The following is a 23,559-nucleotide window of genomic DNA, read 5'->3' as shown; positions in this document are numbered from 1 at the left end:
AGTATTTGATAGCTGAAGAAAATTCAATTGAGAGAGTGCAAAAGCTCAAAGTATTACACGGTACGTAATGGAATTTATCATACTAGATGATCAGTTATGACAGATTTTTTGTTACTAAATTTTAAATAAAATAGTTATTGGAAATGTGTAACTGACAGCGATTAAGTAATAAAATATATAACTATGAGTAGTGCTGGGAGGTATTCCGGTTCATACTGAAAACCGCTTTTTATTTTTGTTATGATATGAATTTTTCTTACACCGCAATACCGGTTTAAATAGCCTAAACAACGTTCAGAACGTGGCGCAGCGGGAAAATGTTTAAGGGGGGACCTTTTTCACTGCTACACCGCTAAACACGCATGCAACGGAGTACATGTGTTAGTGGAGGTACTGAGCGGTGAAAATGGACAGAGAACATTCAGAAACTGAAGCTGTAGCAGACAATAAAGTTGAACATGATGACACAGAAGAACTTTTGCTGAAAAAAGGAGCCGTGTCTGTTGTCTGGAGATTTTGGTTTTAAAAAGTCAGATGTGGACCAAAAAACTATTTACTGCAAATGCTGTGGAGGCTAAAGTTGTCTCCGGAGGCAGCAACACGAGCAATTTGCTGCAACACCTTAGCCGCAAACATGCTTTGGAGTGCCATGAATGTATGGAACTAAGATTGGCACCCTCCACGTCCTCAGGTAAAACTGAAAAAGCGAGAGGACACTCAAGTCAGTCGTTACTTGTAGACGCATTTGCAAGAGGTACTGCCTATGACAAAAAAAGCAAGCGGTGGATCGAGATAACCAACGCTATTACAATCCATATAGCTAACATGTCAGTGGACAGAGATTAATAACATTAACAGAAAGTGTAGTTGGTTTACAAAAAATATATACTCTTTATTCCTTTTCTAAGACATGTTCAGTACAATACAACTTTTGACAAGCACCTCTGAATATTTTACTAAGTCTAAATGCCTCTTTGGATGGTTAAAAATTTGTTGTCAAAATTATAGTTTAAGTTGTTTGCAAAATTTGTTCAATAAAAAGATTCTATATTTTGACTGCAACTGCCATGCAATGTGATTCCTTCTCTTCATTAGTGCCACCCCCTTGAAAACTATCACTTTATAGAGCCATACAAACCTGTATTAATACTTGTGTGCACATTAAAATGTTTTTTTGTACAATGTACAATTCTCATGGCAGTGAAATAGCTTATTCTTAGTCAGTCTACTGCAGTAATTGCAATGGAAAATGTGGTTAACATCCACTCATGCTTGGGGAAAAAAATACCGTTGAATACCGTGAAACTGGTATAATTTTGAAAAATACTGTGATATAGAATTTTGGTCATACCGCGCAGCACTATGAGACTGTACATTTTGTTTAAAATAATGTTAATGGTACCTACACTGAATTAAACTGACTAACCAGTGACTTAAAATGAACAGAACTTATAAAATTATAGAACACTGAGATAAGAGTTGGTATCATTTTCATATCAGAAAATCAATGCACTTTGACTTTTCATATTTTACAAATGCCACTTATTACACTTTTACAAATATACTTATCCAGTGTTGGCAGAACCACCAAGCAAATGGCATTTTTTTTTTTTTTAAATAATTGGCTATCTGTATCGGAAAGAAACTTTCATATAAGTGCATCCCTAGTACTCAGTCAGGTGTTTCCTTTTAATGACTAAGGAGTTAGATATTAAAATACTAAAACAGTTCTACCACTGGCTTCTTGTGTGAAAGTAAGCAAGTCACTAGAAATGTGAGCCAAGTGTAAGAAGGGATGCCCATGTTGAGCTGCATTTTAGCATGAAACATTTAGCTTATGAGCACAAAAGGCAACTAACTTACTGATGAGAGGTTTTAGGTCATTTAGGTCATTCTGAACTGCATAGGCAACCAAATTTGTGTTTCAACCAATACGTGCTTTAAACTGGACTCCCGTCTCAGTTCACACTGGTGCTATTTTGTTCTTATGAATTACTTATAATTGCTTATCTATATCTATTATTTATTTATTATATTACATATTTATTGACTAATTTATAATATCTAGACTGCATAATATCATATAATGCATCAATGTTCATATTGCTTACTACATGTCAATATTGCTGCTACTTCTTTGTCTTGTTTTTGCACAATGTCTTGTCTTGTTTGTGTTTCAATTTTAAATTTTAATTGTTAATTTTTTATTTGCACTTCATGTTGTTACACTGTGGACCCTGAGCTTCGCAATTTCGTCTATCTGTATATTTGTATATGGTTGAGATAACAATAAAGTTTGCTTTGACTTTGAATTCACTTCAGTTTCTTTTGTTCAATAAAACCCCTAAATATGACATACCATTTGATGCATCGTGATGACAAGTTATCCAAGAAGTTGAGCTTTCATGGGGTTCCTCCCATTTTTGGCCATCTAGGCATGAAAACCACTCATTTTTAGGTCCATATTCAGTACAGAAAATTACACCCTCAAGAAAAAGAGTAAACCAATAGGTGTCTACAGCAAAAATGATCAGAATGACTTGAAGGTGTGCATAACACATCAACTGACTACAGGAGTTCACCTCCTAATGGAACACAAGGGGTCAAAGTTAGATCGAAAACTTGGGGATCGGTAGTACAGGCATGTGGAGTGTTGTTTTGTTATTTTGAGGCTGCTAAAAATTAATGAGATATTAATTTTGACATTTGATTCTTTACTGCCGATCCTAGCCCTCTCACAGCCACCCCCAGAAGGTGAAAAAATGACAAATTTCAAACATAAGCATGTCTGGTATTGTTACAGACTATTTCAATGTCATTAATCATGAACATGATAGTACTGTTGATTTGTGATCCTTCACTAGGAATCTAGTGCTCTATGTACCTCTATCAAAGAGTGAAAAACGACAATTTTTATTACAATTGCAAATGATCAGATTCTAAACATTTAAATTGAAGTACTCATCTTAATATTTCAAATATCTGAAACAACTGTCCCTATTTATTCTTACCCAGTGGTGTAGCTTGGGGTGGTCCGCCCTGGGCAGCACGTTTTTGGGGGCGGCATTATTGGCCAAAAGGCTCAGTATAATTCGTGTGTAAGCAGCAGGGTTCAGAAAAATGTCGCGATGCATGCTTGATAATCCAATTAAGGAAATTCTAGAAAGTTGATTCTGTTCATCTGGACATAGATGAACAAAAAAAAAAAAAAAAAAAAAAAAACACTATGTCCAGATGAACAGAATCAACTTTTTAGAAGGTTCAGAAAAATATCACTCATGAATTAAAAAAGTTAAATTCTCTGATTTTTATCCACAAATGCTTCAAAAATAATTTTCAGACTGTCCTTCTGTGACGGCATCAGACACAGCAGTTGAAATTTATGAGGCAATAACAAAAATAAACAAACATTACACCAATAATAATTTCTAGGAAGATAAACAACTAATTTACGATTTATAATTTCGTTTCATTATCAATCAGAATGTGTTCTTGCTCTGCGCAGAAAACATCCTCACCTATCACTTGTGCACTGCACTAGTTCTGGTTTTCGCAGCGTAATTATATTTAATAATTAGAACACGACTTATCAGTGTGTCTATACTATATTCTTGTCCAGTTGATGCTTATAAATAATTACATGTGAAAAATTATTGCTGTTTCTCTATATATGGAGTACTAGGGTGTTGTACCGTGTTAGCCATTATGAATGTAGAGAAAAGTGAGAAATAAAAGGTGTAATTTTGCTTGGCTTTTCTCTATATATGGATAAATCTATGCAATATTTAATCTTAATTTTTCTCTATACGTTATTTTAAACTTCTCTTTAAGTAGGTCAACATATTCAGATATGCTGGAGGGCGGCAAATTGAAGCACCATCCCACCCTGAGCGGCACGAACTCGAACTACGCCCTTTACCTCATGAAGTAAATCGTTACACTTCTTATGAACACCCTAAGTTATGTAATGCTGATGTTATTTCCGATTTTTTTTGTATTTGTCAGGTCCTTACAGGGTTACATCCAGTTTTATATAAATTTAAAAAGTATAAGTTTAAGTATACTGATCCTATGAAGATATGTCTTTCCTCTTTATTATGAAACTAGCACAACGACAAGCCTGTTTACTAAAACAGGATTAATGGTACAATGGTAAGTCTGCCTGTTTTGATCACGTCCTGCATTTATGAACCACTGTTCACTGGATGTGCCAAACCTTACATCTCACTTTCTTTGGGCTTCTTATTGCCTTCCTTCATCTGACATTCCAGCTTTGTTGTGGACGGCGTGATGCCCAGACACACAAACGCACGCCACACAGTTTATTATCCAACGTCGGTTACTTGACACTGTCCTAGGACATTACTCTTCTTATTCTTGTGGATCCCGGACATTACGCTCCGCAAAGGCACCGACGTCAGACGTCTTATCACATTATGTGTACAGAGATGTCTTGGTTACGCCTTTGCCTACTAATTATCACACAAGTGGAAAGCTTCTAGCTGTTTTCAGGAACAATCTTTGTATTTTATATGTGCTTATAAACTTTCAGGATAACAACCAAAGCATACAAGTCTAAGTCTTTTACAACAAACAGCAGTAAAGCTGAATTAAGAAATACAAAAGTGAGCTTGTAATGGGAGAACAGCTGGTCTCCCAGCTCCTCTTTGAATATTAGTGATGAAAGAAAACACCTTTTAGAGTAGGGGTTCTCAAACTTGGCCCTGGGGACCCCCTGTGGCTGCAGGTTTTTGTTCCAATCAGCTTCTGTTTTTAATTGGACTCCTGGGCTAATTAAGTGAACTGTTATTTCTCAGATTCCCTGAATTACAAAACTAAGTTTGGTTAAAATGAAAAAAAAATATTAAAATGTATAAAGCAGTTATATGGAATAATGTATGTTTTTCTTTTTAACCATATTTTCATCTTTCATTCTATTTTTCCAGGTGTTCTAATTGTTTAATTAATCCAATGTGGGTCTGACACTGAAGTACTTGCAGCCTTTTGTGATTCAGTGTTGTTTGGCTGGGTGTCTGCTCTGCTTGTTTTTAACTGTCATTATTAATATACAATGAAGGGGGAAAACTACACAGAGAAAGGGAAAAATATAATGAAATCAACAAACAAGAGTTAAGCACTTAAATCCATAGCAAAAACAGAAATATTTCTAAGTTTCTTATAAATGTAAAAATCATGCTGCTGTGCTTATAATAAGAGTATAGAAAAAAGTTCGCTTCCCGGGCCCTCCCTGTGTGGAGTTTGCATGTTCTCCCCGTGTCTGCGTGGGTTTCCTCCGGGCACTCCGGTTTCCTCCCACAGTCCAAAGACATGCTGGTTAGGTGGATTGGCGATTCTAAATTGGCCCTAGTGTATGCATGGTGTGTGGGTGTGTTTGTGTGTGTCCTGCGGTGGGTTGGCACCCTGCCCAGGATTGGTTCCCTGCCTTGTGCCCTGTGTTGGCTGGGATTGGCTCCAGCAGACCCCCGTGACCCTGTGTTCGGATTCAGCGGGTTGGAAAATGGATGGATGGATGGATGAACACTGCCTGCTAAGACTTGTAGCCTAGTTCTCCATTAAAGGTGTTCCCCCTTGTAGAAGACACTGTTGGAGATGCTATAGAAGTAATTAAATGCTGGCAGTGCTTATACCATGGAAAACATGAAATATATATGTATTCAACTCATTTACTCATTTTCACTTGTTTTCTTGAATTTCTGAAGTATTATTATGGCATTGTGCCTGTGGGACTTTATACTTTGTGTGTGTGTGTATTAGTCAACAAGAGCAAAGTCCCAGTACATGGATGGAAACTTTCAGTTAGTGTAATAGGAACCACAGACTACAGATTTATAAATGATCACCACTGTGTGTACCTATATGACTTTCTGCTGTTCATTTAAAAAGTGTGTTTTTACTTGGGTGAAAGCTATTATATTAATCCAAATTTTTGTGAAGCAACACCAGTCTGAACTTGCACCTATTAAGCAGTTCAATAACAGTATTGTCAAGCAATTACTTTCTTCACTGTGGCCTCATAGTTTGAAACATTCTTGAAATAAGTACACCCCCCACCAACCCCATCAATCAAGTAAAGTAATACACTATGGATCAACTAAACTCAACTAAAAAAATAAGAGAATAAATACTGACCACTGAAAACCTGCAATAAGCCATAATGCACTGAAGTCTCCCACTCTATCACACTGTCCCGCAGATCTATTCAGTCTCTACATCCATCACTAAACCATTCACCACTGTATTAAAAAAAAACAAAAAACAAAACAAACCATAATGCAATATTTTTCAAACCTGCTTCAAACCCAATTTAGGGTCACAACAAACCAGAGTCTGTCTTGATCGTATAAGGAACCAGCCCTGCATGCTGGGCCCACACGCACATACACCCACAGGGCAAAACGATGACTCGCAGGCATATTCTGAGACACCATTTTCAGAAATTTTATTATCCCTGCTTGATGGATAAGTATGAAAGGCACCATATGACTGACAGATAGATAGATAGATAGATAGATAGATAGATAGATAGATAGATAGATAGATAGATAATACTTGATTAGTTCCCATTATACTCAGTTATCCTTTATCCATCTGAAATGATGGTTGCCCATGAGATCAGTTTCTTACTTCTGTCTTGCATAACCACTGCCTCATTTTCAAAACTGCTTTTTACATACAAGGCTATATTATGATAAAAAAAGCAACTGATTGCCGAGTTAAGCATTCGAGAAGTTTACATGGACAAGGCAAAAAAGTGTAACTAGTATCGCTTGCAGAATTCATGCAGGTTTAACCTTGCAAACCAAGACTCCTCCCTACTATATAATACAACAGTTTTACTGCAGAATGTATTGAAGAAATACTAATGAAATCTAACCTAAGATAAAAACAAATAAAATGATTTCTTACATCAGCTCTCTAACATTTCGAAATCACATCACATTTCAAACATGGAATCTCAGGAGCTGGCCATGGGCTCATCTCTTTCTCCTGTTTCTTGAAAGTAATATAATATGCATGTTGATTGAAGGAATGCACCTCTGGAAAACTGTGTTAAGACAGGCATGAATGCCACTCTATGTGGCGCTACATGCCAATCAGCCCGAATACAAAAAGAAGGATGACCCCCACGAAAAGACAACTTATCACAAAAACCTAAAGAGGTCCAGTTAGGCGCTTCCTCCGCGTGCTCTAACCCTTACACAGTTCTAGATGTTCTTCCTCTTCTCCACCACCCCCGACATTGTACCCGATGACAGGGTGTTGTGGGCAGTCTTAACTATCTAACGTTCGGATCAATCAAGGTAACGCACAGTCCTGACAGGCTTCCTGGACAGGGTAAGGCGCTGTCCGAGGGCAGCATTCAGCAACAGGTAATAACGATCCTTCCGACCTGCAAGAAATAATTTACCTCCGAGTCCTTCCTCTGATTTCGAATGAATTCTCCTCTGCTTTTGTTGGGTAGCATTGATCTCTGTTTGTTGTTGACAATTAGTCCAACGCCTCCTCCAGCTTCCATCTTCCTTTTTTTTTTTTCTTTTAATTCAACGAAAACCGTGACCCCTGCATCTCGCGAGACGAGAATACAATGACCGCGGAAGTGAAGGCGCCGACGTTTCCGAATTGGACGAGAAGGACTTCGCTAGGTAGCGACACGGGTTCGTTGCATTAAACGGGTCGTATTGGTTTACTTCAGTGTATCTACTTACATTTTTAACAACGTAATGAAAATCAACATTATAAATAAAACTGTATAAAGAGCTTTGCTGTTAACTATCTTGCTTCACGGTTGTAGTCGTCCCGTTTTAGAGCTGTGCGGTTGGTCTCTTTACAGATTTTTACATTTCTCCCGTTTACTTCAACGTAACCAAATAAGTTACACGTAAAATGAAAATGGGACTGACTTGATGGAAGTCGTTCTGCGTGTTCATTGATGGACTGGTGCCTTCCATGTGCCGGTGTCCGCAAAATTGTAATGAGAAAGTAAGTCGGCACAATTATTTTTAAGTATAATTCAAGTTATGTGCGAATACATGATTAACTTAAATTTCATAAAATCCGCACAGGTTTGTATAGCTATTGTATATATTTTAAACGAAGCACATCGTCACATAGTAATCAGGAACACACTATTGAGTCGGGTAGTTCAAGCGGACACTTCAGCAGCTTGAATTAAATTCTCGGGCTGTAACAGTGAAACAAGTAACCTGAAACAGACGCGTGCTGTGTATGGTGGCCTTTGGTCTGCATAAAGGCGATCCGAGTTTTCGCTTTTAATTATTTTTCTTAAAAACGAACAATTCGCTCTGATATTATTGCCGAATGCTGGTGAAGAATGGCCCGATGTGATTTGTCTTGATGTAAGCCTTTGCATTAACAAAAGGGGAAAGTTTTAGAGATGGTAGACATTTTTTATCCATTGCATCAGGTTTTATAAACCTTAACCGTTGAGATTTAATTGAGTATTTAGCCTTCCCTTTCATGAAGTACAAGATTGTAGGGACTCTTGGTAGCACAGGGCGGGTACCAACCCAGGATGCAGGGCTGCTGTTGTATCCAGTTCAGCCCCCCCTTGGCAAAACTGTCAATCAAACAGATGAGGGCTTCCGTAGAAGTCAATCGTAGGCCACGCCCTGCCCTGCAGACCATTGCAAGGTCCAAATTCTGTTGGCTCTACCATTAAGTAGAGGTAGGTAGTCGCCTAGAGAATCATAATTGTGGGGGTAGTGGTTTCATTATTTGAAACAGTACAGACTGACTTATGAACAACATGGGCTCAGTACAACTGGCAGATATCCAATGACTTTATTATATTATTTTCATGTACTGCCAATGTTTGCTTTTAACATCTGATGACCTACCTGAACCATTTACAGGTGGTCTTCAAAATCTCACCTTGCTTGGCACTCACAGAGACTTCCTTTACATGGAGCATGTTTTAGTTTTGTTTTCATGGGGATCAGCTTGACATAAACATGTTGGGAGGGCCATAGGCTACAACATAGATAATAATCCAACACTAACAATACTACTACTAATGATGATGGCAATAATAGTAATAATCCTCAAATTGGTGTAGCACAGAAGACATAGAAGTTTGGAGTATGCACTAATGGGATGTTGCTACACCCACTGCAAAACACCTGAGGCCTCATGTTTAAACGGTGCGTACACACAAAAATGTTGTGTAAGCCTGTTTCCACATCTTATACATCTCAGTATTTGAATTATTCAGAGAGCTGTAATATTACGAATGTAATGGATTCTGTGTCCTGTCAGAGGAAGAGAAATCCCGGAAGCACGTAGTGATTCACAAACAGAGCACATAGAAGATTAAATACAAAACATAGCTTTTAATGTGCTACTTTAGTTACGATGGGATTTGAGAAACTAGTAAATTAAAACGATTTTAAGATGAAGTTTATCATGTTCTAATTTAATGACAAAATAAACTGTGATTAAAGTGGAAATTTTGAGATTAAAGTTGACATTTCATGCTTTTTTCCCACCGTGTGACTATTTTTTTTTTTCTGTACCCTAATAAGCTTTCATATGATACTCATATGATACTTTTCACGGCCACTTGGATATCTGACAACTTCTTTTTTATTTCGGGCACTGTGCGACTTTGTGAACTTGAGCTTTCGAGTTTCTCCGACACGCTATGTCACTCGATCAACTTCCTTTTGTTGTTTATACTACTGTTTAAACCAAAAAATAGTACATTTTTCCTTGCCTATACTTGGTATTCGCTGAAATTCTGTTTTCCCCCGTGCTTTTGCCATTGCCTTTTCACAGAACGCTGATCTTAAGGGCTATTTATATTGATTTGCATATTCAAAGAGGCGTAATTCTGGGAGGAGTTTGGGGAGTGGCAGCAGGCGCGTGCATGTGCGTTATTTTTCACACTGACCGGGATTTATGGAGTGGAAGAACGTAGAAGTTGGCAAACGCACAGATTTATGCATCTGGATTTTTTTGTGCGTATGAACATTTCTGCTTTTGTCCTTACGCCATGTTTTAGTGTGATTTCTATGCACGGCGTTATGCATGAGGCCCCAGGATTGGGATCCGAGTGCAGCAGGTGACCTCGGCTCACACTGCAACAGTGTGAGGTGTTTTTTTTTTTTTTATGTTGGCTGGAGTGCCGATCCTGCCACCAACTCCCAGGCTTTCCGTGTAAGTAGGAGGATTAATCTGGATGTAGATTAATGTCATACCCAGGACAAAGCAAATGCAGGTTAAGGGCCTTGCTCAAGCGCCCAGTGGAGTGGAATCACTTCTGGCATTTAGACATTCAGACAAATCTCCTTGCACCAAGAAACAAAGTTCTCCACCTGACTCCAATACTCTGTCTCAAACCCCTTTATCTATACACCACATAAGTGCAGAACCATCAGGGAATTTCTGCAAGTGCCATGACCTGGGGCCTCATGTATAACGCCGTGCGTAGAACTCACACTGTAACATGGCGTAAGCACAAAAGTGGGAATGTGCGTATGCACAGAAAAATCCAGATGCAGGAATCTGTACGTACGCAAACTTCCACATTCTTCCGCTACATAAATCCCGATCAGCGTGAAAACGCACGTGCACGCACCTTCTGTCCCGCCCCAACTCCTCCCAGAATTATGCCTCTTTGAATATGCAAATCAATATAAATAGCCTTGTGTGAAAAGACAATGGGAAAAGCACGGAGGAAAAACATAAGAATGTCAGCGAATACCAAGTGGAGGCTAAGGAAAAAACGTACTATTTGTTGGTTTAAACAGTGGTATAATCAACAAAAGGAAGTTGATCGAGTGACATAGCGTCTGAGAAACTCAAAAGCTCAAGTTCACAAAGTCGCACAGTGCCTGAAATAAAAAAGAAATCACATATCAAAGTCGCCGTGAAAAGGCGAGTCATAGCCCACTGTCTGAGTGTCATATGAAAGCTTATTAGGGTACAGACAAAAAAAATAGGCACACAGTGGGGAAAAAAGCACGAAATGTCAACTTTAATCTTGAAATTTCCACTTTAATCACGTAGTTTATTTTGCCATTAAAGTAGAACATCATAAACTTCATCTTAAAATCGTGTAATTTACTAGTTTCTCAAATCCCCTTGTAACTAAAGTAGCACTTTAAATGCTTTGTTCTGTATTTGATCTTCTATGTGTGTGAATCACTACCTGCTTCTTAAACGGGCTTTCTCTTTCTCCGACAGGACACATAATCCATTACATTCATGATATTAGAGCTCTCTGAATAATTAAAATACTGAGATGTATACGTGATATCTTTTTCATGATGATAAGAATGAAAGCATGTTATTAAACATGGGAACATGGTGGCGCAGTGCTTGTTCATGTCTCATGCAAGAGGCTTGCTGCGCCATGCACAACCTTCGGTGAAATAATTTATCACAGCAGTACTGTCTCTTTCAAACGTACTAACCTCCAATTCCTGTCCTTACTTTTCTTTCTTCAAATATCCAATCGCCACACAATCGGCTCTGTAATAGACGAGAAGCCATTTGTAAGCTTAGAACATTGATTCTTAAAAACTTTTAAGGAACATTGAAATATCTTCATAGTACATGTTTAATTATTCTATCTGTCTATCCTTCCAGTGTCGCGTCAGCACCAGCAAGAATACAACACAATGCAGGAACAATCCCTGAACTAGCTAGCGCTGCGGCACCGCGTCCTCACATGTTTAATTATTAACAGTACAGATTATTTAAATGAAGTTAAAGTTTTATCTGTATAATATAATCAACATATTTTGCTGCATTTCATCTTAAAAATGATATCGTCATCATATGTAAATACGCGCTTTATAAAGTGGCGCAGGTTGTACAATATAACTGTAGTGCAAGTTTACAGTGAGGTAATTGCACTTATAAGTACAAACAGTTCTACAAGGAGCACTTGATGGACTGATTGAGTGCGTTTAGAGTTCTTGGGATGAAACTTTTTCTAAACCGCGAAGTCCGTACAGGAAAGTCTCTGAAGCATTTTGCCGTGGTTGAGGCAGCGTCTGCTTCATGCTGTATACCGATAATTCTCTTTCCAATCAGCTGCTGCTGTGATTCCCCACTCAGATACAGTGATGTAAATACTCCGAGTGGTGCAGTGACAGTAATATGGAAAAAGATGATCTGCTGTGGCAACCCTTAATGGGAGCAGCTGAAAGAAGAAGAAGATGCAGTGAGAGTAACAACGCTAAAGCAGTTATGTTATTTGGAATACTATGGCTATTCCCTGGACCATTATATTGCTGCAGGTTAATTACAATCAGATGCATTACACTAATAAACAATATGCAGTTAGTTTCAGTGTATTTATAAAGCTGTGTCAGGAATGTGGATCTAAGAAAGAAAGGGTGACCACACAGGAACAGTAGCACTGCTTTGACGCTGGGTGCCGCCAGTCTGCAAAACCGAGTGGAGAAATTGTGTATGCCAGGGTATGAGGTACAGTGGAAATTTGCATGGCTTTATACCAAGTTTAGGTTTTATACATCGCGATTTGAGCGTGGAAACGTTCGTACTCAACATTTCTGTGCGTAAGCACCGTTTATACATGAGGCCCCTGGTGTTATATTTATAGTCTGATGCGTACACAATTGAGAGGAAAGGAGACAGGACTGTTCCTTGTGGTCCTCCGTATCAAAAACACAGTCCTTGAGTCTCACAAACTTCGGTCTGTCTGACAGATAGTCCATTATCCATGACACCATAGATTCATCCACCTTCCTATCTCTGAGTTTACCTCTTAACAGGGAAGCTGGATAGTATTGAAGGTGCTTGAGAAACCAAAAAACATCCTCACAGTGCTGACAGCTTTGTCCAGGTGACCATAAGCCTTGTGGAGCAGAAAGACAATTGCATCCTCCACTCCACTCTTTGTCCAATAGGCAAACTGCAGTGGGTTGAGGTGGTCTACCACAAAAGGTCTCATGTTGTCCAAGACCAACCTCTCAAAGGTCTTTATGATGTGAAGCGTTAAGTGGCACTGGTCTTAGGTGAAGAGGCACCTACTTTCTTTGGAACAGGAACAATGCAGGATGTTTTCCACAGTAATGATAGTTCTCCGATTGTAATGTTAGCACATACCCAAATCCAATTTCATGTTCCTAATGAAACTAATACCTGTAAGATGAAAGGTGACCCAAAACGATTCTTAAAATTGTAGCAGTAAAAGTGCAAAAGTGAACTACACCATATTTCCAAAAGTATTAGGACGCCTGCCTTTACACACACATGAACTTTAATGACGTCCCTTTCTTAATACATAGGCTTTAATATGGAGTTGGCCCACCCTTTGCAGCTACCTGTATAACAGGCTTCAGCTCTTCTGGGAAGGCTTTCCACAAGGTTTAGGAGTGTGTTTATGTGACCATTTTTCCAGGAGAGCATTTGAGGTCAGGCACGGATGTTGGACAAGAGGACCTGGCTTGCAGTCATTGCACTAATTCATCCCGGAGGTGTTCTGTCGGGTTGAGGTCAGGGCTTTGTGCAGGCCAGTCAAGTTCCTCCACACCAAATTCGCTCATCCATTACTTTATAGACCTTGCTTTGTGCACTGGTGTGCAGTCGTGTTGCTATCCGCAAACTGTTCCCACAATGTTGGGAGCATAAAATTGTCCATAATGGCTTTGTATGCTGAAGCATTAAGAGTTCCTTTCACTGGAACTAAGGGGTTAAGCCCAACCCTTGATAAACAACCCCACATCATAACCCCCTCTCCACCAAATTTTACACTTGGCACAACGCAGTCAGGCAAGTACCATTCTCCTGGTAACCGCCAAACTCAGACTCATCCATCAGATTACCAGACAGAGAAGAGTGATCCGTCACTCCAGAGGACATGTCTCCACTGCTCTAGAGTCCAGTGGCGGTGTGCTTTACACCACTGCATCCGACACTTTGCATTGCACTTGGTGATATAAGGCTTGGATGCAGCTGCTCGGCCATGGAAACCCATTCCATGAAGCTCTCTCTCTCTACGCACTGTTGTTGACCTTATTGACTCTGCAGAAAGTTGGTGACTTCTACACACTGTATGCCTCAGCCATGCGCTGTCTCTGCTCTGTGATTTTTCGTGGCCACCACTTCATGGATGAGTTGCTGTTGTTCCTAATTGCTTCCACTTTGTTATAATACCAGTAACAGTTGACTAGAATATTTAGTAGTGAGGAAACTTCACGAATGGACTTATTGCACAGGTGGCATTCTATCATGGTACCAAACTTGAATTCACTGAGCTCCAGGGAGCAACCCATTCTTTTACAAATGTTTGTAGAAGCAGTCTGCATGCATTGGTCCTTGAGTTTACACACCTGTGGGCATGGAAGTGATTGGAACATCTGAATTCAATGATTTTCAGGGGGGGGGGGGGGGTCCCAATACTTTTGGCAATATAGTGTATATTATATATATATATATATATATATATATATATATATATATTACACACACACACACACACACACACACACACACACAGTACTGTGCAAAAGTTTTAGGCAGGTGTGAAAAAAATGCTGTAAACAAAGAATGCTTTCAAAAATGGAAGTGTTAATCGTTTATTTTCATCAATCAACAAAATGCAGTGAATAAACAAAAGAGAAATCTAAATCAAATCAATATTTGGTGCGACTACCCTTTGCCTTCAAAACAGCATCAATTCTTCTAGGTACACTTGCACAGTTTTGGAAGGAACTCAACTGGTAGGTTGTTCCAAACATCTTGGAGAACTAACCACAGATCTTCTGTGGATGTAGGCTTCCTCACTTCCTTCTGTCTCTTCATGTAATCCCAGACACACTCGATGATGTTGAGATTAGGGCTCTGTGGGGGCCATACCATCACTTCCAGGACTTCTTGTTCTTCTTTACACTGAAGATAGTTCTTAATGACTTTGGCTGTATGTTTGGGGTTGTTGTCCTGCTGCAGAATAAATTTGGGACCAATCATACACCTCCCTGATGGTATTGCATGATGGATAAATATCTGCCTGTATTTCTCAGCATTGAGAACACCATTAATCCTGACCAAATCTCCAACTCCATTTGCAGAAATGCAGCCCCAAACGTTCAAGGAACCTCCACCATGCTTCACTGTTGCCTGCAGACACTCATTATTGTACTGCTCTCCAGCCCTTCGACGAACAAACTGCCTTCTGCTACAGCCAAATATTTCAAATTTTGACTCATCAGTCCAGAGCACCTGCTGCCATTTTTCTGCACCCCAGTTCCTATGTTTTCGTGCATACTTGAGTCGCTTGGTCTTGTTTCCATGTCAGAGGTATGGCTTTTTGGCTGCAAGTCTTCCATGAAGATCACTTCTGGCCAGACTTCTCTGGACAGTAGATGGGTGTACCTGGTTTCTGCCAGTTCTGAGCTGATGGCACTGCTGCACATCTTCCGATTTCAAAGGGTAATAAGCTTGATGTGTCTTTCATCTGCTGCACTAAGTTTCCTTGGCCGATCACTGCGTCTACGATCCTCAACGTTGCCCATTTCTTTGTGCTTCTTCAAAAGAGCTTGAACAGCACATCTTGAAACCCCAGTCTGCTTTGAAATCTTTGTCTGGGAGAGACCTTGCTGATGATGTTGCTGTGCTCAGTCTTGCCATGACATGAAACTGTCTTCCACAACCTCACCTTGGTAGCAGAATTTGGCTGTACCTCGCCCAGTTTTAAGCCTCCTACACAGCTGTTTCTGTTTCAGTTAATGACTGTGTTTCAACCTACGTGTGACATTGATGATCATTAGCACTTGTTTGGTATAATTGGTTGATCAGACACCTGACTAGAATCCTTCAAAATCCCTGACTTTGTGCAAGTGTACCTATAAGAATTGATGCTGGTTTGAAGGCAAAAGGTAGTAACACCAAATCTTGATTTGATTTAGATTTTTCTTTTGTTTGCTCACTTTGCATTTTGTAAATTGATAACAATAAACAATCATTATTTATATTTCTGAAAGCATTCTTTGTTTACAGCATTTTTTCACACCTGCCTAAAACTTTTGCACAGTACTGTGTGTATATATATATATACACTATATGTATATATATATATATAGTATATGGATTGCGAAATAGCAAATGCTTTGCACTTGCACTTTGTTGAAGTTTATACGTGTGAAGAAGTCAATAACCTCCCAAAAGTGTCAGGGACTACCAAGGAGGCACTTCATGACTTGGTCGTTGTATAGGGAGAACTACTTAAATTAAATAGGCTGAAATCAATCTAATCACCAGGACCAGATAACATTTACCCTGGAGTGCTTAAGGAAGTTAAGAAGTTCGTACATAAATCCTTGACACATGCTTTTTTGAAAATCTCTACACACTGGAGAAATTCCCAAAGACAGGTGGCTACCAAGCATTATCTCATTGTATAAAAAGGGTGATCAGGCTGGTCCAAGTAACGCTAAACCAGTAACACTAAACCAGTACATCTCCGGTAAATCAGCAAAGCAATGATTAAAGAAAAGGTCGAGCAGCACATGAACTCCTGAAGGGGGAGGTTGTATTTGACTAATCGATGGAATTCAATGAGGAAACAACAAAAATATATGAACACAGAGGTGCATAATGTATTATTTATCTTGAAGGGTTAGTGATCAAACTAAAAGAAAGGGGGGATTCATGGTGCAAGCTGCAGGTGGATACAAAATTGGCACAAATACAAGAAGTAAAGGATTATTGTGAGCAAACTTTTTCAAAATTATTTGATGTTAAATGTGGTGTCCCTCACTGCTGAGGCTGCTGCTTTTTTTAATCTACATTTAATTTTTAATTCACCCTGAGTCGAGGTTTGACGCTGTCACCTATTGCCTGTCCTCTTCTTCTAACTGCAGATCTGAAGATGGACGGTGTGTTGAGATTTGACGTCACTTCCAGTTTTCAGTTGTTTTATAACACACTCCACCACCATCTTTAGTCAGTCTTAGTTTGGACTCGCATCTGAAAGGACGTTACCTCGACTAAGTGTCAAACTTTGTTTTTTTCTTTCACCAGTTGTATGGGGATCACCATCTCATGCTCCAAACCTTTATGATCTTCTTGTATTTTTACTTGCAGCATAAACAATCTAGCTAGCAATATAATCAGTAAGAATTATAAGTAAAGTTGCCAACTAGGTAGAAGGGTAGATAATGCAGAACCAACTAAATTACCAAGAGACTTCGATAGATTTGTGGCAGATGAAATGTTTATGCAAGTAAATGTATTACATTTAAGAAAGAAAAATGTCAGGTTTGAATACACAATGGGATCTCTGAAACTTAAAACTACACCTTATAAGAAGAATATGGGAGACATTGTGGACTCAAAACCATCTACATGATGTGTGGAGTACAAGTCAAAAGAAGCTATACTGTATAACACACTACAGGGACAGTTCTGTGTACATTTACGGTCTCCATCTTACAAAATATACACAGCCGTGCTAGAGAAACCCAGAGACGAGTGATTAGGCTGATTCCAGGACTGAGAGTTACGAGCTACGATGAGAGTTGAACCTTTTAAATTTAAGCAAATTTAGATTAAGAGAGGATATGCATAAAGTGTTTTAACATTATGAAAGGAATTAGTACAGCAGATCCCAGTTGTTACTTCATCAATAAATTCTTCATTAAGAACACAGGGACACAGTTGGAGTGTGATTAAGGACAAAGGTCACAAAATGTTAGAAAGTGGTCCTTTATTTAAAGAACCATAGACACATGGAATAAATCGTCAAGTAGTATGATGGAAGGCAGAGCTTTAGCGATCTTCAAATGTCGACCTGATGCTATTTTGGACAATCTAAGTGAACAGGGTGAGCTCAATGGCCTGTTCTCGTCACTGTTGTTTTAATGTTGGCAAGAAAATGGCCAGTCTTGAATGAATTCTTTGGGGATGTTGCTACATCTTGGTGATATACCTTGAATGAACACGTGATCGGCTACTCGCATACAGCACTAGAGGAGGGATGTTGGTAACAAGACAGAGGTGAAGTGGGAGATAAACGGGTTCAACAACTGCATCAGGTAAATGACGGAGACACAGAAACTCCTCTACTTAGCTTTTCACAGAATGAACATTTCAAACATCTCATACAGACAACACTTCTGTTGTATTAACTTGGTTGTTCAGTTATTATAAGAGATCATTCAAAAGGAGAAAGATGCTAAAAATAACTACAACAGCAAAATTTGGTTTGGAATTTTTTACATTTTCAGTGAACCCAAATTATATTCTTCCCCTTCACTGACAGAACCTGTTGAACCCTTTAAAGGACAAACTGATTTTAATTTTAGTAATAGACACATATCTGGAATGGGGCCAGCTTTGCAGATTCTTGGTTGTGTCACTGTGAACCTCCATATTGTGCCTTTTCTTCTTTTTTGTTAATCATTGACTACTCTTCAGTTCTTTTTACAGATTTGATGCATCTTGGCAGGTTTCCTAAGGACATTTGTTTCCCTGCTTACTCCAAAGTCACTCAAGCAGGGCGGTAGCTCCTTAGATGTGGTCGTCGTCCCCTTCAAGTGCAGATTTTCACCCAAGTCAAACTGCGGCTGTAGGCTGAAGCAGGTTCTTGACATGGATTTGCCCCCATTTACTGTAACCTCTTACCCTGAGGTTTTGTCGTGGTGGGGTCCAAGAGTGACCCTGCTCATACTCTTTATTACGTAGACCTGAACAAAATGTCAAACAAATCCCTGCTCTAGTCCTTAAATGTGACTGTTTATAGCTAAGACCTCGGGCAACAAGACAGAGCACTAAAACAAGCAAGAAAGAGAGTTCATTTATAGATGAGTACAAGTTTAACTTATGGTTTCTGATTATGACAAAAATGTAAATAAGCAGAGTGAAATGCATGCTGGTAAAATAATACAATACAATCTAAATAGAAGTTTACCTTGGGTCCATATGCTTACTACCAGATGGCTCTCTACCATTTTCCTCACCTTTGGGGTCCTAAGGTGACCCCATTTTTTCTTTCAGACTCTACAATGTGGACCTTAACCGAATGCCTCTATCTCATACTTGTACCATACTGTCAGGATTGACTGCTATTGTAATTAAACACTTCCCCCTTTCTTTCATATTCATAATCCCAGGCAACTAGATGGTACCGGAACAAACAGGAGACAAAGTTACAAATTTGTTAACGTTTTAGAGAGGATACGTGCTAAATAATAATTGACACCACATGAGGGCGCCAGAGAGCCCCAAACCACAGAACCAGTAATACAGCACATGTTAATAGAATAAAATAATGGATTTTGAATTCTCCTTCTAGGCACTTTTCCCCAGTCCTCTCCCAACAACAAGCCACAAGTATGCAATAAATATTCAATAATCCACAATTCTTCCTCCTTCTTTACCTCCATTGAGTTTAACCCGATGCCTCCCAACTCTGACTCTCCCATGTGTGGCGCTGGGCTTCCTTTTATGCCAGCCCTGGGAATGCTTTTGGTGCCATTCTGTCTTCTCTCTGAAGCACTATCAGGCCATATACAAAGTAGGGTGGTCCTCCCCCGAAAGCATTGTGTACCCCTACAGGGCTGCACTTCCGGACTTCATTTCCCTAGCACCAGTGCAGTTGTCCCGACTGGGTTTTCATACAAGGACCACTGCCACCTAGCTCATGGTGGATGGGACCACTCCCAAGTTCCAGCTTCCACTGATCTATCCATTTTATATCGACTGGGAAGAGAGCTATCTTTCTGCCCCACTGGCCAATCTGTCCATTGTTCCTCTCGGGCCTCCCATCCAGTTAATGATGTGTCCTCTGATCCAGCCGGGATGCCTCTTCTCCTCCTACATAATCCAATTGCAATGAGTGTTACAAAATCATACAACCAGGATAACAGGCTACCAGGTGGGTCTCTGTCTTGTTTTAATTGGTCTCAGGTCCAAAGTGGTCCACCAAGGCCAGGCAACATGACCCTTCTGAATAGAGCCGCAGAAAGAGAGAGAAAGGATCTTTGTTAGCCTGTCCTTATGCTTGTCATGATCTGGGAATCTTAAGCACTTAAGATTTTCAATGTACATTTCCAATACTGCCCACTAGATGGGGATATTACTACAAAATCCCAGCAAGTCAAAAGGACAAGCACCGAATTGTTATTAAATAAAATGGTTAAATTCACAAAGGGCCCTGTAAAGCACACTAGGCAAAAAGGAGTTGGCAGCAAGAGCAATCCAAGGCAAACAATTCCCAATACAAAATCCCAAAGAATAATGCACATAATCAACAATATCATACATCATGAGCATGTATTCATTCAAGGCAAATCACAAAGATGTAGCAGTATCCCCACAGAATTCATTCAAGATTGGCCATTTTCTTGCCATTAACATAAACAAAAGAACCAAAAACAAAGTAAAACATAAATTTGAACCATGGCCAGGACAGGAACCCTGGCTGAGGCATAAGAACGATAGTTGTGCCTCCCTGACGTACCCCGCTGGACCTATGCAATGTTGTAGTGCAGGGCCAACTGCCCTGGTTCAGCACAACTCAGACCCCATTTTATCTAAAGCGTTGTTCCTGCATCATCTCCAGGTCAGACAAACATGAAAGAAAGGATGTAATGCTCAGGTAATTAAGTCATAAACTGCCCTCTAGTGCCTGATTCTTTTCCAGAGTCATAAACGTCCTTTACAGTCCAGCCTCTCTTCATGGGGAGTGAGCACACAGAATGTAAAGTGTCCCTCACCCTCCTCTCCACAGATGGCTTAAAGAAGCACTTAGCACTCCTAAAAACTCTGAACTTGCTGTCTTTTTTTTTTTTTTTAAACTTTTCACACACACACACACACACACACATACATTGTATATACATATACAATACACACACCTCAAAAATTTAAGGAAACATTTAAATCACACTTGGATTTCGGTGAACAAAATCCTCAAGTGGACAGTCTTTACTGAGTAATACTGTAATTTTTTTAGGAACAAAATGATTTAACAACAGTCAATAGAAACCAAAATCACCAACCCAATAAGGTCTGGATTCAACATCAAGCTGAAAATATATATACTGGGGGACATTTTAAGGGATCAGATCATTGTCAACTGATGCCTTTTCTCTTCTTCTCTCTGTAGACCAAAGATTGACGACCATGACATTGTTGAAGTCACTTCTGGTGTCCGCCTCCCTGGATCCACCTCCTCTTGCCAGGAGCCAATAATACTAGAAGGTCTGCCATCTTAAGCAGTCTATTTTGAACATACACGTCAATACAACGCTTTCTTTTTCTTTTTGACGCATCAATACCTACTTTTTTTATAATATAAGGGTTTGGCCTTCAGGTGCCCCAAAGATTCATCCTCTTTTCTCTTTTTATTAAAGTGGCACACTGATCAGGATTTAACGACCATTGTTGAGGATGGAGAGACGAGAGGAAATTAGCCAGTTACATGCCATGATGGCAGAAATCAGGGCTCAAAAGGCCCATGTAGGGGAGCAACAGACACAGCTTGCTGAGGTACATAATCAAACCTCTCTCCAACAGGAACGATTGTTGGGTCCATCCTAGTTGTTGCTTCTATTACACCCAGATGACGATATTGAGAATGTTTTTTGTAGTGTATGAATGAGTGCACCAGTGCCCATCATCAGTGAGAGCATGTGGAATGGGCAAAGTACTGGCACAGGTTTTGAGGGGCCTATTATTATTTTGATGAGCAGGCTGCTGGTGAATATGACCAACTAGAAGCAGAGGCTTTAATTCCTCAAATAGTCCCATAGTCCTGGTCCCTAAGCCCACAGAGAGCTGGCGCTTTTGCAATGACTTTCATCAACTTAATCAAGTCTGCCAATTCAATGCATATCTGATGCTGCGAGTTGACAAACTCCTCAAGCGATCTGGTAAGGCTCAATATTTGACCACACTTGATATGATGAAAGTGTACTGGCAAATTCCTTTAACAGAATCTGCCAAGGTAAAGATCGCATTCAGCAACAACAGCAGCCATTGGCAGTATCGTGTTACCGTGCTTCTGTGATTTTCCAGTGTCTGGTGGATAGAGTGCTGCGGCCGCACAACGCTTATAGTGCCCCATACATGGATAACATTGTCATTGATTCAGCACATTGGATTCACATTGTATTCGTTCATGTGGTGCTCCTGGGACTGAGCAAAGTTGGCATATGCATCAAACTGAAGAAATGTTTCTTCGGATTGACCAAAGTCAAATATTTAGGCTACTTGGTGGGTAGGGGCGTCATTCATCCACAATGCACCAAAATAGATGCCACCATGAACTGGCCCCATCTGAAGAACAGGAAGCAGATGCAAGCTTTCTTAGGAGTAGTAGGCTACTACCGCCAGTTTGTTGCTCATTTTCCTGAGATAGCAGACCTTACAAAGAAGATGGCTCCTAACATGGTAGTATAGGATGTTAAAACAAAGGCCACATTCTGTGACTTAAAACAGGTGTTTACGTCAGCACTGGTATTGATCACACTTTTCTTGTGCTTTTATCTTACTACCTCCTAGGACATGAGTTCACTCTGGTAACCCTACAGTGGAATCCTTGTGTGACCTGGTGGTTTTTGGATCTGCAACCTTTTTGGTTCAAAGTCCTTCATCGTTGGGGCTTACTCCATACCAATGCTGATTTACTTTCTCAGGTTCATGACAGGTCTGGGCCAGGGAGGTGGAAGGGGGTGGTGGTAAGGGTGGGACGGTTTAATGGCTCAGATAGGTGTGATTTCTTGCCTGACCGAGGCCTTTTCTCTTCCTCTATCTGCAGACCGGATGATCGACGACCATGAAATTGGTGATGTCACTTCCGGTGTCCGACTCCCTATATTCGTCTCTTCCTGCCAGAAGCCAATAATACCAGAAGTTCTGCCATCTTGAGGAGTCTGTTTTGGAGACTCGCATCTATACAACATGTTCTTTTTCTTTTTGAAGCATCAAAATCTGTGTTTTATTTAAAATAAACATATACAGTATATAGATTTGGGGCACCAACTGGATTGTCCCATTTAATATTAAGGAAAAATAAACAAAAGTAACTCCCTCTTGGTGTGCTTGTCCTCAATCTCAGGCCAAAAACAGCAAAAGAATCAATCCAAGTCATAGGGTCATTTTGTATCAGGAGCTCCACCTAGCAGCTTGTCCTTGATTCAAATAGTGCCTCCTTCCAGGAGTCTGGGATTCTTATGGATAGGGGAGAGTCATGTTCCTCAAACAAGGCTTTGAACCCCAGCCAGTGGAGGAACCCTGGCTAAAACATGACAATGGGAGGGGCAATGAGAATAAAAGCAGCATCTTGACTAAAGGATAAGTTTTGAGATTTCTGAAGTCAAAGCTACCTTTACCTAATCAAGGCATACATTCCTTAGCTCCAGAAAGCTGGCAAGTGAAGCATCAGTTGGTAATTTAAAATTAAATTTGTTCTCTCTGGTGAACTACAAATGGGGTTGATGAGGAACCAGGAGAAACAAAAGCCTTGAAACTTCTTAAACATCCCATTTGAAGCCCAGAATGTTACTATGAATTGAGGAAGCACCCATATCAGAAAGGTACTTA

General features: G+C 39.8%; 1 protein-coding gene and 1 long non-coding RNA gene across 2 annotated transcripts in view; one reads left to right on the top strand and one right to left on the bottom strand.

Moving 5' to 3' along the window:
• Nucleotides 1-7,593, bottom strand: part of strip1 (striatin interacting protein 1) — a 43,880-nt gene extending 36,287 nt beyond the window's left edge. The window contains exon 1 of the mRNA XM_028797107.2: nucleotides 7,430-7,593. Coding sequence (XP_028652940.1) covers nucleotides 7,430-7,537 — 108 coding nt within the window. The 5' untranslated portion in view covers nucleotides 7,538-7,593. The remainder of the gene's footprint in view (nucleotides 1-7,429) is intronic.
• LOC114648214 (uncharacterized) lies at nucleotides 7,142-23,146 on the top strand. Its single transcript, XR_003715661.2, has 3 exons — nucleotides 7,142-7,391; nucleotides 21,122-21,216; nucleotides 21,369-23,146. It is a non-coding gene; the product is annotated as an uncharacterized LOC114648214 (long non-coding RNA).
• The last annotated feature ends 413 nt before the right edge of the window (nucleotides 23,147-23,559 follow it).

Source organism: Erpetoichthys calabaricus, chromosome 3 (genome assembly GCF_900747795.2).
Source record: "Erpetoichthys calabaricus chromosome 3, fErpCal1.3, whole genome shotgun sequence".
Lineage (NCBI taxonomy): Eukaryota > Metazoa > Chordata > Cladistia > Polypteriformes > Polypteridae > Erpetoichthys > Erpetoichthys calabaricus.
The sequence above is the reverse complement of the archived record's forward strand: the minus strand, read 5'-3'. Positions and strand labels throughout refer to the sequence as shown.